At 41.8% G+C, this 13,235-nt stretch overlaps 2 protein-coding genes across 3 annotated transcripts in view; one reads left to right on the top strand and one right to left on the bottom strand.

Annotated features, from left to right (window-relative positions):
* Window positions 1-13,235, bottom strand: part of hs3st5 (heparan sulfate-glucosamine 3-sulfotransferase 5) — a 64,298-nt gene that overhangs the window by 26,962 nt on the left and 24,101 nt on the right. The window lies entirely within an intron of this gene.
* Window positions 508-2,883, top strand: LOC110017687 (transcription factor 7-like 1-A). Its single transcript, XM_023953062.1, has 7 exons — window positions 508-646; window positions 1,245-1,476; window positions 1,654-1,763; window positions 1,854-1,983; window positions 2,070-2,177; window positions 2,261-2,330; window positions 2,570-2,883. The coding sequence occupies exons 2-7, from the start codon at window positions 1,252-1,254 to the stop codon at window positions 2,665-2,667; spliced, it is 741 nt and encodes a 246-aa protein (XP_023808830.1). The 5' UTR covers window positions 508-646; window positions 1,245-1,251; the 3' UTR covers window positions 2,668-2,883.

The following is a 13,235-nucleotide window of genomic DNA, read 5'->3' as shown; positions in this document are numbered from 1 at the left end:
AGAGTTTCTGCAGAACTACTTTGTTGTATTCCTAAGGTGTCTCCCTTTTAAAGTACTATAATACCTGTTTAAAAGATCAGCATGTTCTGCCAGGTACTTTAGTCTGGCTCACATCCTCTTTTTCCAAAGTCATTGATAAAGTTTCAATGACTTAGATTGGGAGGATCAAATTAAATAATAAAGAAATGTGGCCTTTTGATTGCAGAACAGTTTGGAGAAATGCAAACAACAAGAAAAACATGTTAATGTGGTAAATCTGAAACATATCTTGGTGATTTTCATTGGAAATTCTTAGCTGAAGAGTGGCTTATGTGTTGTCAATTTTAAATAGATATATAATATAAATACACACAGACAATACATTATTACGTATTTTTTAATCCACTAGGGGGCGACAGTACGCCTTTTTGATGCAGAACGCACCTACATTTAAAAGATATTAATATTGGTTGCCTAGGCAACACTCAGAAAAGTTCTAAAGTAGGTGTTGCTGTTTTTCTTGATTGTTTTTCTTCAAAAAGGTTCTAGACATATAAAATACTTAAAGCGGTGCCAGAAGTCCAAACATCGTCAGAGTTGTGTTGCTGGCATCTTTACCTTCACCTTCACCTTCATCTTCATCTTCATCTTCATTGAGAGAAATTAGGTAGAAACATGAGTTTAAATCATTTCCAGACCTGAGTAACTTCTGGGCCGTCTTTATTGTTTTAATTATGTCTTTTTTTCAATGTTTATCTTTGTTTAAAGAGGTTTTAAATCAGGAGTGCTGAACTTTCTCTGATTAGGAGAAACTAACTTTAGTGTAAAGACGCCAACTCTGATTTTACTCCAATGTTCATCTAGTCTGCCTAAAAAATCCAAAGATCTTTACCAAAGGACAACTTGGTTTTCCAAAAACATCCAATTATTTTGCATTTGTATTTTTATTAAAGATCCATAAATGTTTGTTTACAGATGGAAAACTTGTTTGCTTCAATTACTTTGTACAGTAAAAATACTTAAAAGAATATGAATCCTCCTAATTTAGTCAAAGTTTGGTTACTTCTTCCATTTGTGGATCACTGAATCCAAAAATCTACTTTGAGGCTTTTTGCTCTTTAATCTGGATGGTTATGATAGAAAATGTTCATTAAAGCATCACATGAGCTCAGAAGTCACTGAATGGTTGAACCTGCAAACATTTGATGGATTTGTACTGAAATGGTGAGAGACTGAAAGCTGCTGTGCATGAATGTTTGCCACAGATCCAGAATGAGTGATGGACCGAGCTCTGAACTGTTCACTGATATTAGAAGGATTATTGAGGGGATGGAGTGGGAGGAGGTGGTCTCCATGCTGATGGAGGTCATCGAGGCTGAGCTGAGTCAAGCACCACCTGCTGAACCTCCAGCTCCTCAGCTCAGCCTTGGTGGGTCTCAGAACCTCCCCAATGCATCGTGGTTCCATCCTCTGCCTCCTGGCAGCATGCAGGGACAGGTAAGAGTCTAAGCAGAGGACAGCGTCCGTCACTGTTCTCTCATGCAGACTCTGGTCAGAGCTTCCAACCAGTCTGAGCTCTGGTCAGCAACATCTACATGTAATGACAAGAAAGATGCCACCTGGAGGAAGTAGGATGCGACTGCAGGTGGAGTCATCTGTTCTGTTTGTCTGCAGGAGGCCAACGCTCCACACTTGATCATCTACCCGATGTATGTGGTCCATCCTCCTTCCACAGTCCAGCAGGTCCACCAGCCTCCTGCTCCTCTGAGCTGCTGCAGCTCGCCGTGAGTTTCCTCTGCAGCTTCCAGTCTGCAGTCAGATTGTCACAGAGGCAGCATGTCAGCTCTCAGCTCACCTGTTCTGTTTGTCTGCAGAAGCAACCAGGAATACGTTAAGAAGCCTCCCAATGCCTTCATGCTCTATTTAAAGGAGCAGAGGGCAAAGGTCAAAGCAGAGCTGAACATCACCAACAGCTCAGCTCTGAACAAAGTCCTGGGTGACAGGGTAAGAGCCGGCGGCCATGTTTGATTTTCAGAAAGATCTTCTTCAGGTGTTTGTTCAGCAGCTGACAGGAAGTCTTCTGTCCACAGTGGACGTCTCTGTCTCCTGACAACAAGGAGAAGTACTTCCAGGAGGCCCACCAGGAGAGAAAGCTGTTCCAACAGAGGCATCCTGGGTGGAGCAGCGCTCAAAACTATGTAGGTGTACTCTGCACACTCACACACACACAAATGTGTGCAGTCACTGCAAAGACACTTGGTTACATGGAGACTGTTTATAGGGAAAGAGAAAGAGGAAAAGGACTGCTGCTGCTGCTGCTGCTGCCGCTCCCCCTTACGCCAGAGGTGAAGGTGAGACAGGAAGTCAAAGACAGTTTGTGTTCCCATGATGGAGGAATCAGGTGGTGGATGTGATCAGAGCAGGAGTCTCCAGACTTTTCAGGAAGCTCCTCCTCTCTTGAAAGCTGTGCTTCCTTCACAAATCTCCCGAAGCTTCACTTGTTCTGTCACACAAACACCTGAACTATTTCACGCTCACATCCACTTCTTCATTTTACATCAACTCAAAGAGTTTTCTTCCTGCGTTTCAGAGTCTGGACCTGGAAACCTTCACCAGGCCAAGAGGCCATGCAGAAGGCCAGAAAACTCAGGCTCCGCCCCTCCTCCTCCACTGTTCTCAAAGACTTAAAACTAATGTTTTTGTACAAAGTTCAGTCATTTTTGTAGATAGTTCTTTATTCAAGCTTATTTTTAGAAGCTGCTTGTTAACAGCTTAACACTTTATTGAGAATTGTTGTTTATCTTTTGATATTTCATTACATTGTTATTTATAACTGTTCTGTTGTTGTGGTCTTCTTTTAAAAAGACTTTGTGAATTATTAAAAATTAATTTTGTAAAAAAGAATCTTTGAAACCCTTTTATTTCTTTCATGATAAAGCCAAAGATCTTTAGAACATGTGGTTCTTTGTTCGTTTGGCTGACATTAAGCACAAATGAGTGAGTTCAAAGTAAAAGAACAGTGTGAGGTTTTCTTATTTTTTAGACTGGATCATCTCATCTTTACAACTTTCTCAAGCAACCTGCTTTCTGAAAAACCTATGAAGCAGAAACCTGGTTTGCATAGCAGGATAGGGGATTAGGTAAAGCTGTTTCCAGAGTTAGACTTCTCCAGGACCAAAAAAAAAATCTTCCTCCAAGAAAACTTCTAGATCCTAAACTCTGCAGACTCAACGTTGAGAGGAGCAGCTGGAGGAAAACCATGATGATTGAGAAGAACAAGCACTCATTTGTCCCTACAGCTATCAGGCTGTTTAATGAACCTGCCTGATATGAACTGATATTATTTTGTGAACTGTCTTTTTACTGTTGTTTGTTGTGTGTGGTTGTGTGTTTTGCTACCGGACACCTGAATTTCTCCTTTGGGAGATTAATAAAGTTTATATCTATCTATCTATCTATGATGCTGCAGAGTCTGAGGTGTGGAGACCTGGGTGCTGCTGAGCATGGAAAGCAGTAAACTGATTTCTCTTGTGACACCGTTTCTAGTAAAAACACTCCCACAGAGCAGACATTCGGAAAATCAGAACACAAAGGTCTACATTTATAACTGTATGTTGTCAGTGTAAAACCCAAACAAAATCAATTTACCACCAATTAAAATCCATTTAGTTCTTGTCAATACAAAGAAGTTGTTTGCATGCATGACTGTGATTCCATGTAATACTTCCAGGTTTACTTCTATTCAAACAAATAAAAGTTTTCTGAAAGCCAGAGTTTGTGTGTTACTTTTTCATGGGCAGGTTATCAGTTCCATAGATGAAAATGTATTTCTTAAAGATCGTTTATGTGAGGTTATTAGACCCTAAAAAGTCTGACATGTTAACGCATGGCTCAGAGAAAGCTAAGAGAAAAACAAAAAAAGTAGCTGTTGGGTGAAAAAGTGCAGAGTCACCACTAATCATTTCTGCATCAGCGGCCTGTGGAAGTGCTGATGCAGCCTTGGGAAACAGATGTCCTTGTGTGACAGTTGTAATTATTAATGTGTGAGACTTTGCTGGTTTCATCAGAGCTAAAGTCATGAGGACTGTTTGTGCTGCAAGAAAGCACATGGGAGGTTATGTTCAGTTTAAAAAAACACAACAATATCTGCATATACACAAGCAGCCTGGTAGATAGTATTAAAACTCTGCAGTTTAACAGAAATTAGACTTATTAATTGTGAAATGAGTGTTAAAATGCTGCACAGGGTGATTTAATTCATGCATCAATGTGTTTGACAGTTTTTTTCTTCCAAAACAAATAAAACTTTCGGGAATCTTCAACAAACGATGACAATGATCCAAAAGTACTTCCCAAATGACAATTTATTGACTACAAAACAAGCCTTTTCATCAAGCGTGGTCTCTGGAGAAGCCTGGTAATACTATGAGAATCATGTCCTCCAATGTTTTTATCAGAAGATTTTTTAAGAAATACTTAATGAAAAATGACCAGCTTCTGTGTCAGACAACCTCGTCTGCAGCACCAAGGAAAGAATCATGGCCCCCTTTCCCATCAGCCTCTACTCTGAATCCAAAGAAAAGGCTCTGGAACAGAGACTGTCAGCTAATTCCGGTTTGTGGACTGGTGTCAGAAGCACTACTTCCAGATCAATACTGAGAAAAATGAAGGAATGGGAGTTATTTGCCTCCTACACCAGGGGGCATTCAGAGAATGGACACAGTTACAGACACTGAATCGTCTCTTACACTGATGCAGGACACAGAGTCACGGTGCATCTATTTACCAGAGCATCGTGTCCAGCTTGCTGATGGTTTTTTGACTCCAACCAATGGCTGAGCACAACTGACAGTGAATCTTGAAGAATGGGACTCCTAAGAACATTATCTGACATAAATCACAGCTCAAGGTCAGCTGTAAAAGTGACAGGTCTCATTTAAAGCCCAGTGCCCCTCATCATCTATCAGACATCACAAAGCCAAGATAATAGGACAACAAGGTTGGCTTTGAACATCTTTTAAGGTTAACCCTTGTTCTATCCTAGGCACTTTACCGTTGGGAGTTGGGTCATCTAGACCCACTAGACAGTGCTCTGAACCTTTTTTCTTCAATGATTTGTGATTTTCACTGGTGTCCATGGATTACATGAAATCTTTCCACCTTTATCCACCTTTGTCATGGTAGGGAGAACACGTCAATGGAAGGGGGGGGGGTCATCTAAGATAGCACAAGGGTTAAGAAGTGCCAGAGATCTGGAGAATTCATAAGTGGAGACAGCCAATCAGTTGGCGGCAAATATAAAAACATGAAGCCAAGGCCCTGATTTGTTCTGATCCTGAATGAAACTAGGTTCAAATATGTGTATGTCACAAAGACAGCATGATTGTTTCTGGAAATTGTATAATCGCTTGTAAAGAAAGCTTTTTGACCTGGCAAAAAGGACATTGTGGATTACAGAATAGGAGAAAGGCCGTTAATAACCATGTTGCAATGTTCTGCTGTTACTGATGAGAACAACCAGCTTCATCTTTGCTGTTTCTGTCAAACAGCAGTGATCAGCCTCACCCACCTGTTCATGAATTCTGTGAACATTGTGAATTACAGAGGCTTTAGAAATTGGATCTTCAAAGCAGCCAGCACAAAACACTCAATATATCTCATCTTTATTGACATTAACATTCTCCAGATGCCAGCTGACCAGGACCAAAACACTGCCTTTACTTCATATGACGATGGGTTCATTCGTTGTCCTTCAACATCTATAAGTCCTTTGTTGTCCAGCCAGCAGACTAAGCGCTGACATCAGCGTGATGTGGACAAAGCAGCAGTCCAGGACCCTGTGGAGTCTGCACAGGACACCTTCTCAGGTGGGTTCAGGGGGCATCTGGTCTCCCCTACATCCGGCCAGCAGCGTGACCTTCGCTTTTTCTGCATCCTACAACAGTCAACCCCCCCCCCTCCAGTCAGCCTTCATTGAGATAAAACACTGCTCTCCCTCAGTCTCTTGGCTCCCTTGTAGGCGGGAGAAAGGCCTGCTCTGAGATTTGCCTGTAATCTGGCTTAAACGGAACCCTAAATTTGGTTTTAATTTTGCTGACTCCACACTAATTCACTCTAATGAGCTGATGTACCATAGAAAAAAAAGGCATTTCAAACAGGGTTTTGCACAACAATTAAACGTAGTGATAAAAAGATTGAGGATTATTATTCTTAAATTGGTAGAACCACAAAGAAAAGCTGCAACACCTTTCAAAACAGGGCACGACTTGAGGAAACCCTTAATGAGTCGAACAGGCAGACTGATCCTTTCACATTTTATGACAGAAAAAAAATCTTCTCAAAGTACTCCAAAACAGAGCTTTTAATAGAAAAGGACAGATTCCAGGAGCAGCTCAGAGGAGGCTGCAAGACTGCCAGCTTTGACTCAGTCTGCAATCAGCCACCCTCCATGCCGGCACTGATGTGGGGGCTTTTGAACGGTCAGCAAGTGTTCATTAAAGATAAGGGAGTTTGCTGGCACACATAATTATGTGGTAGACTCCATATGCCAGTCACCTCACTAAGAACCTGCAAGGCTCCACAAGCTGCTCTGCTTTCCTGACATTTCAACTTGTTTCTGCTCATCTGGACAAAAACGCCTGCAGCCTTTGTTTTGGCTGTTTTTCTGCACCTATGACAAATGACAATAGGTCTGTGAAAGATTTGTGAAAGTTCCTTTATGAACAAACTGACTGCTCATTAGAGGACCTATCATTAACCTTTTACAATGTCCAAATAGTCCATCTGTTTATCAATAAATTGTATCAGCTGAAAAGGACTGACATACAGGAGACCTTTAGACAAAATCCATGGAGGATTGTGCTTCAGTTTGCTTTTTTAGTGGTATTTTGATCATGTTCTGTTTTGAGTTCTCTCTCTGTGCAAAAACTGAATCTTAGGAAAGTAAAAAGACGTGTTTCAAGAAAAATTGTCTTTTTTTCTGTCTTGCTATAAAAATATTTGTATGGTGAATTGTGTGTACTTATAATAGTGCTTTAATACTTTCTTAGAAGGCCCAGAGCGATACGGTTACAGTCCCATTCAGCCATAAAAACACACATATGGCCGCTCTGCTGCCAAACACTGAGCCAACCTGTAATCACCAGGAGCAACGTGGAGTTCAGTGTCTTGCACTTCGACACATGGGTGAGCAGAAACCTAACCTGAAATCTTTCAATCAGAGGTCAGCCGCTCTACCTCTGCACCACGGCCACCCAAGAAAATTTTTTAATAGCAAAATGATTTTATTTAAAAAAATAAGATTAAGACTAGAATTTTCTCCTTAAAATAAAAATTCTTGCCAAGACCACTTTTCTTACCCTAGCGGCAGATTGATTTTTTTTTGTTGCTTATTTAAAGAAACCTTTTTCCTGGGGGTCTGTTTTTGTGGTGCTGTCACAGTCAGTCCAGGTTCAGGTTCATGATCATCCACAGATGTTTTTGTTACTGTTTATTGTCCTCAGGATAAAGACGTGTCTGGTTTCCATCACTGTCAGGTCATCTCCTCTGTCCCTCCCTAAGTCCGTAGTTTTTTTTGTCATGTTTAAGTGCTTTCTTGCACTTTGAGTCCACCACCAGAAGTTTCAAACTTACCCTCCCAAATAAGGAATCATGTGACCGCCCTATTCATAATGCTAAACAGTTCCTTTCAAATATATAAAAGAACATTTCAAACATTAGTAAGAACAAGCATGTTAGCACTTGGCAGATGCAGATTTTAGAGACGGATGGTAAATGGTTTTCACTTATATATTGCTTTTTTACCGTCTTAGAAGGGCCAAAGCACTTTAGTCACAGTTCCCGTTTATGCAAATCCACTTTCACACACTGATGGCAGCTCTTAACCACCAGGAGCAATGTGAGGTTCAATCAATCACTTTGTTATTTGTAGAGCACTCGTAAAAACAGACGCAACCAAAGTGCTGAACGTAAAATCAAATGTAGATAAAATCACTAAACAATATGATACTATAAAGAAACAATAACAATAAAGCAATAAAATCATTTAAACAATAAAAGCAATAAAGCAATGGGCTGTTTCTAACTATTCTTCACAACAATAAAGTGAAAAAATTGACAGGCTGGCCCACTATCTGCTCACTGGAGTTAAAAGCCTGAGTAAAAAGATGAGCTTTTAAAAGTGACTTAAAATCACTGACGGTTCTGGAAGACCTCACAGAAAAGAGGGGGGGGGGGGGGGGGCATTTCAGGGTTTAGGAGCTCCAATTGAAAAGGCTCTGTCTCCCCGAGTCACAATCCTGGGAACCATTAAAAGCCTTGGATCTTCAGATCTTAGGACTCGACGTGGACAAAGGACAAAAAACATGTAAAAGCTCTGAAAGGTACAGAGGTGCCAGACCATTTAAACATTTAAAAACCAGAGGTAAAATCTTAAAAATGATTCTAAAGGCCCGTACACACCGGGACGAATATTCGCCAGGCGTTATTCGCCAGCGTTTTTCGCCACGTTTTTTGTGTTCACACCCAGGCGATTTTCGCTGACGATGAGTGGAGTGAACATGCAATTTCATTCCCTGACATTAGATGGCGCTTAATGTAAAACAGAAATACTCCTGTACACAAGGTGGCGCTGCGCAACTTTACGCTTCTTAAAGTCGCTTTTCACTCAGAAGAAGAGAGCAAGTTTTTACACGCTTGTCAGAATCAAACAAAGAAAACATGAATATTTCAAGCACCAGTAGCTCCAACTGGTGCTTGGTAAGGGGATATTTAAGAATGTCCGTCATTATTTCTTCGCGGCAGTGTAGACGCTACTTGGCGTCTATCTTCTTCGCTGGTATGTGTGCTCAGCAAGGCAGTTTTGTGTTTGAGCGCCCCCAAGTTGTGTTTTACTGTAACTTCAGAAGCTCCAGACACGTGAGCAAAAGCGCCATTCTCATTGGTCGAGTAGATTTCGACGCGACGCGTCGAAAAAAAAAACGAACCCGAGGCGTTTTTTTTTTTTGACGCTTTAACGCCTGGCGTTTTTTCGCGTCGGTGTGCACACTCTCGTTGGTGCCCTTTGTTTAGTCACGAGGCGTTAAACGTCGGCGAAAATCGCCGGCGAAATTCGTCCCGGTGTGAACAGGCCTTTAGAGAGACAAGCAGCCAGTAAAGAGAGCGTAATATTGGAGTGATATGCTCACACTGTCAGGTCCCTGTTAACAGGCGGGCCGCTGAATTTTGAACCAGCTGGAGACAGCGGAGCAGAGATTGGTCAATGCCACTGTACAGAAAGTTACAGTAGTCCAGTCTGGAGAATATGAAAAACATGAATCACTTGTTCCAAAGCATGAGGAGGAAGGTATGGCTTGACTTTGCTGATTAACGTTAAGTGATAAAAACTAGACTGGACTATAGCCCTGACCTGTTTGTCAAATTTAAATGCCTGTCAAGGTTTACCCCAACAAACCTAATGAAAGGAGCATCTGAAGGGTCCAGGGGACCAACAGCATTACAGCAACCCCTCAGCAGGTGAGTCTTTCCAAAAACAAACACCTCTATCTTGTTTTAACTCAGACAGAGGAAGTTAAGCTCCATCCAAGATTGTAGATTACCAAGACCCTCAGCTCCTCCAGATTTTAAATGCTGGCACACGTAATTATGTGGTGGATCTGAATGTCATCAGCGTAGCAGGGGAACGACACATTATATGTCCTAAAAATGGACCCCAGTGGCAATTTAATTCAATTCAATTTCAATTGTATAGCCCAAATTCACAACAACAGACGTCTCGATGGCCTTTGTATCGGTAATTGAAAAAGTAAAACATAAAATCAAAAGGATCATGAATACATAGAATTCAATAGGAAAATACTAAATAGAACTAACTGAACAGAGTAAACTAAACTGGACATCCCTGCCCTTAGACCCTCCTTCCCGGTAAGGAAAACTCCTAAAAAAAACGGATTCCGGAAAAAACGAAGAAACCTCAGGGGTGTCCACATGAAGGAGGGATCCTCCCCCAGGATGTACAGGCGATGCACCAGCACTCATAGAGAAGAATTAACTTATCTAAATCTACAACTACATATTTAAAGTCCAGCAAATGAGCTTCATCCAGATGGAGTGGGGGGATGGCTGGGGGCACGAGACGAGCCGGAGACACGATCCACAGCCAGGTGTAGAAGCAGTAGTAGAGGCGAGGTAGAGAACCACGGATGAGCCAACTGGAATCTGGAAGCACTCCCACTCCCCAGGAGAGGAGTGGGATAGAGGGACATTACATGAATCGCACTGCACCAAACAGAGGGAACTAAATGGCATATACTTATATAGCGCTTTTCTACCTACAAGGCCCAAACAGCTTTACAGTCACAGACCCATTCACCCATTCACACACACATTCACACACTGGTGGAAGCTCTGCTGCCGAACACAGGCGCCCGCCCACCACCAGAGGCAAGGTGGGGTTCAGTGTCTTGCCCAAGGACACATTGACTCAAGGGTGTGTAAGGCGGGAATCGAACCTGCAATTTTGCGATCATGGGTCGACCGCCCTATCGCTGCACCACTCTACCACGATGAATGATAAAAAATGATCAAGAATAGAGAAAAGAGGGAGAGTAGAAGTAGATGAGAAAAGAGGACAGAACCCCAGTGCACCATAGTCATCCCAGCTTCAACTTCTAGCAGCCTACTAACAACTTTATTGTTATTGGTATTAAGTTTAATACAAACATTTTAGTAGTAAGTTAAACATCCTCTGATTACTATCTAGTCTGACAATAAGCCTGTCCAAAGAGGAATATTTTCAGTCTAACTTTTAATGTAGAGACTGAGTCGGCCTTTTATTCCATAAAACAGGGGCTTGGTGCCTAAACGCTCCACCTCCAACCGTACTTTTACTAATTCTAGGAACCACAAGCAGTCCTGCATTTTGGGAACAAAGTGTTGTATTTGGATGGTTAGGGACTATGAGGTCTTTGATATAGGATGGGGCCATTCCATGTAAGGCCTTATAGGTTAACAGGAGAATCTTGAACTTGATTCTAGAATCAACCGGGAGCCAATGGAGCGAAACTAACACAGGAGTGATGTGATCTCTTCTGCTGGTTCCAGCTAACAATCTAGTTGCTGCGTTCTGAACAAGCTGGAGACTTCACAACCTTGTGAAGAATTCCCAACCTTGGGAGAATTCACAACCTTGTGAATTCTCTTCCTTGTGCTATCCTAAGCACTAAACATTGGGAGTGGGGTCATCCAGACCCGCTAAACCCACTGCTCTGAACCTTTTTTCTTCAATGATTTGTGATCTTCACTGGTGTCCATGGATTACATGAAATCTTTCCACCTTTATCCACCTTTGTCATGGTAGGGAGAACACGTCAATGTAAGGGGGGGGGGGGGGGGTCATCTAAGATAGCACAAGGGTTAAGGAACTCTTAGGACACACTGCTAACAAGGAGTTACAGTAATCCAGCCTAGACGTAACAAACGCATGGATGAGTTTTTCAGCATCACTATTAGAAAGTATATTTCTGATCTTGGCAATATTCCGCAGGTGAAAAAAGGCAGTTCTACACGCCTGAGATATGTGAGCCTTAAATGATAAATCCTGGTCAAATAAAACCCCAAGGTTTCTAACTGTGGAATTGGGGGCTATACTTATGCCATCCAGGGAGACTATCTGATCAGACAGAGCATCTCTGAGGTTTTTAGGACCGAGTATGTTGACCTCAGTTTTTTCTGGGTTCAAGAGGAGGTAAAGAAGTGTCATCCAGGCCTTGATGTCTCTGATACAGGCGTTCAGTTTCTCTATATCCTCATTCTGGTCAGGTTTAATAGATAAATACAACTGCGTATCGTCGGCATAACAATGAAAATTAATGCTGTGTTTCCTGATTATGTTTCCTAGGGGTAGCATATAAAGCGTAAACAGGATCGGTCCCAGGACTGAGCCCTGTGGGACTCCATAGTTAACTGGAGTGCACTGAGAGGAATGGCCATTTACATTAACGAACTGATACCTATCAGACAGATAGGATTTAAACCACTGGAGAGCAGATCCTCTGATCCCTATGTCCTGCTCTAATCTATGGAGTAACATACTGTGGTCGATAGTGTCAAAGGCTGCACTGAGGTCTAACAGGACCAGAATAGAAAGTAGTCCCTTTTCTGAGGCCAATAACAAGTCATTAGAGACTCTAACTAGTGCAGTTTCCGTACTGTGGTGGGGTCTAAACCCCGACTGAAAGTCTTCAAAGTGGCTGTTGTCCTGTAGGTGGCAGTAAAGCTGCTTAACTACAACTCTTTCTAGGATTTTAGAAATAAAGGGCAGGTTTGATATTGGTCTATAGTTGGCCAAGTTAATAGGATCCAAACTGGGCTTTTTCAGAAGAGGTTTAACAACTGAATATTTAAAAGACTGTGGCAAATAACCTTACAGAGGTTTCTATGGATGCTTTCACTTCTACCGCTTCAGCCTGCTCTGGGCTGATAGTAGGAATAATAATAATAATAATAATAATAATAATAATAATAATAATAATAATTGATACTGTATTTATCCCACGAAGGGAAATTCTTCTCCGCATTTGACCCATCCCCTGGGGGAGCGGTGAGCTGCAGCCTAACCACGCTCGGGAGGCAGTAGCGTTAAGGGTCTTGCCTAAGGACCTCACTGGGTGATGTTAATGTGTCATAACTTGATTCAACTTATGTCTAATATTTGAGATTTTAACTATTGAAAAATGTAAGAAAATCATCAGAGCTGAGAGAAACAGGAACATGTGGTTCTACTGAGTTCTGACTGTGAGTTAATTTAGCAATAGTGCTAAAAAGAAATCTTGGGTTGTTTCCATTCTCTGATATTTAGGTTGAATAGTACTGGCTTCTAGCTCTACGCAGAGATTTTTTATCATTTAATAGGCTATGTTTCCAGGTATCCAGAGACTGCTCTGAACTGGAGCGGCGCCATTCTCTTTCCAACTTACGAGTTACTTGTTTAAGAGAACGAGTTTCAGCGTTAAACCACGGTGCTACTCGGTTTTGTCTGACGAACTTAGGTTTCAGGGGGGCAACAACATCATGTGTACTCCTGAGGGCTTGTAAGGCATCATTAACAAACTGGTCATTTATACTAGGACTGATGCTATGGGAGCTGGGCTCAGAGTATTTTCTCAGAATATCACTAAGTACTGGCTGAACTGTGTTTAAACTCAGACACAGAACGGTCAGTTAAGGTTCTTCTAAGCTGTTTCTTATTCGCTGGGGTG

This window comes from Oryzias latipes, chromosome 24 (assembly GCF_002234675.1).
Source record: "Oryzias latipes chromosome 24, ASM223467v1".
Lineage (NCBI taxonomy): Eukaryota > Metazoa > Chordata > Actinopteri > Beloniformes > Adrianichthyidae > Oryzias > Oryzias latipes.
The sequence above is the reverse complement of the archived record's forward strand: the minus strand, read 5'-3'. Positions and strand labels throughout refer to the sequence as shown.

Excerpts from the sequence above, each read along its gene's own strand:
- LOC110017687 (XM_023953062.1), top strand. The coding sequence starts at position 1,252 with ATGAGTGATGGACCGAGCTCTGAACTGTTCACTGATATTAGAAGGATT. Across the intron at positions 1,477-1,653 it reads CTGGCAGCATGCAGGGACAG|GAGGCCAACGCTCCACACTT; the intron begins GTAAGAGTCTAA and ends GTTTGTCTGCAG. Across the intron at positions 1,984-2,069 it reads ACAAAGTCCTGGGTGACAGG|TGGACGTCTCTGTCTCCTGA; the intron begins GTAAGAGCCGGC and ends TTCTGTCCACAG.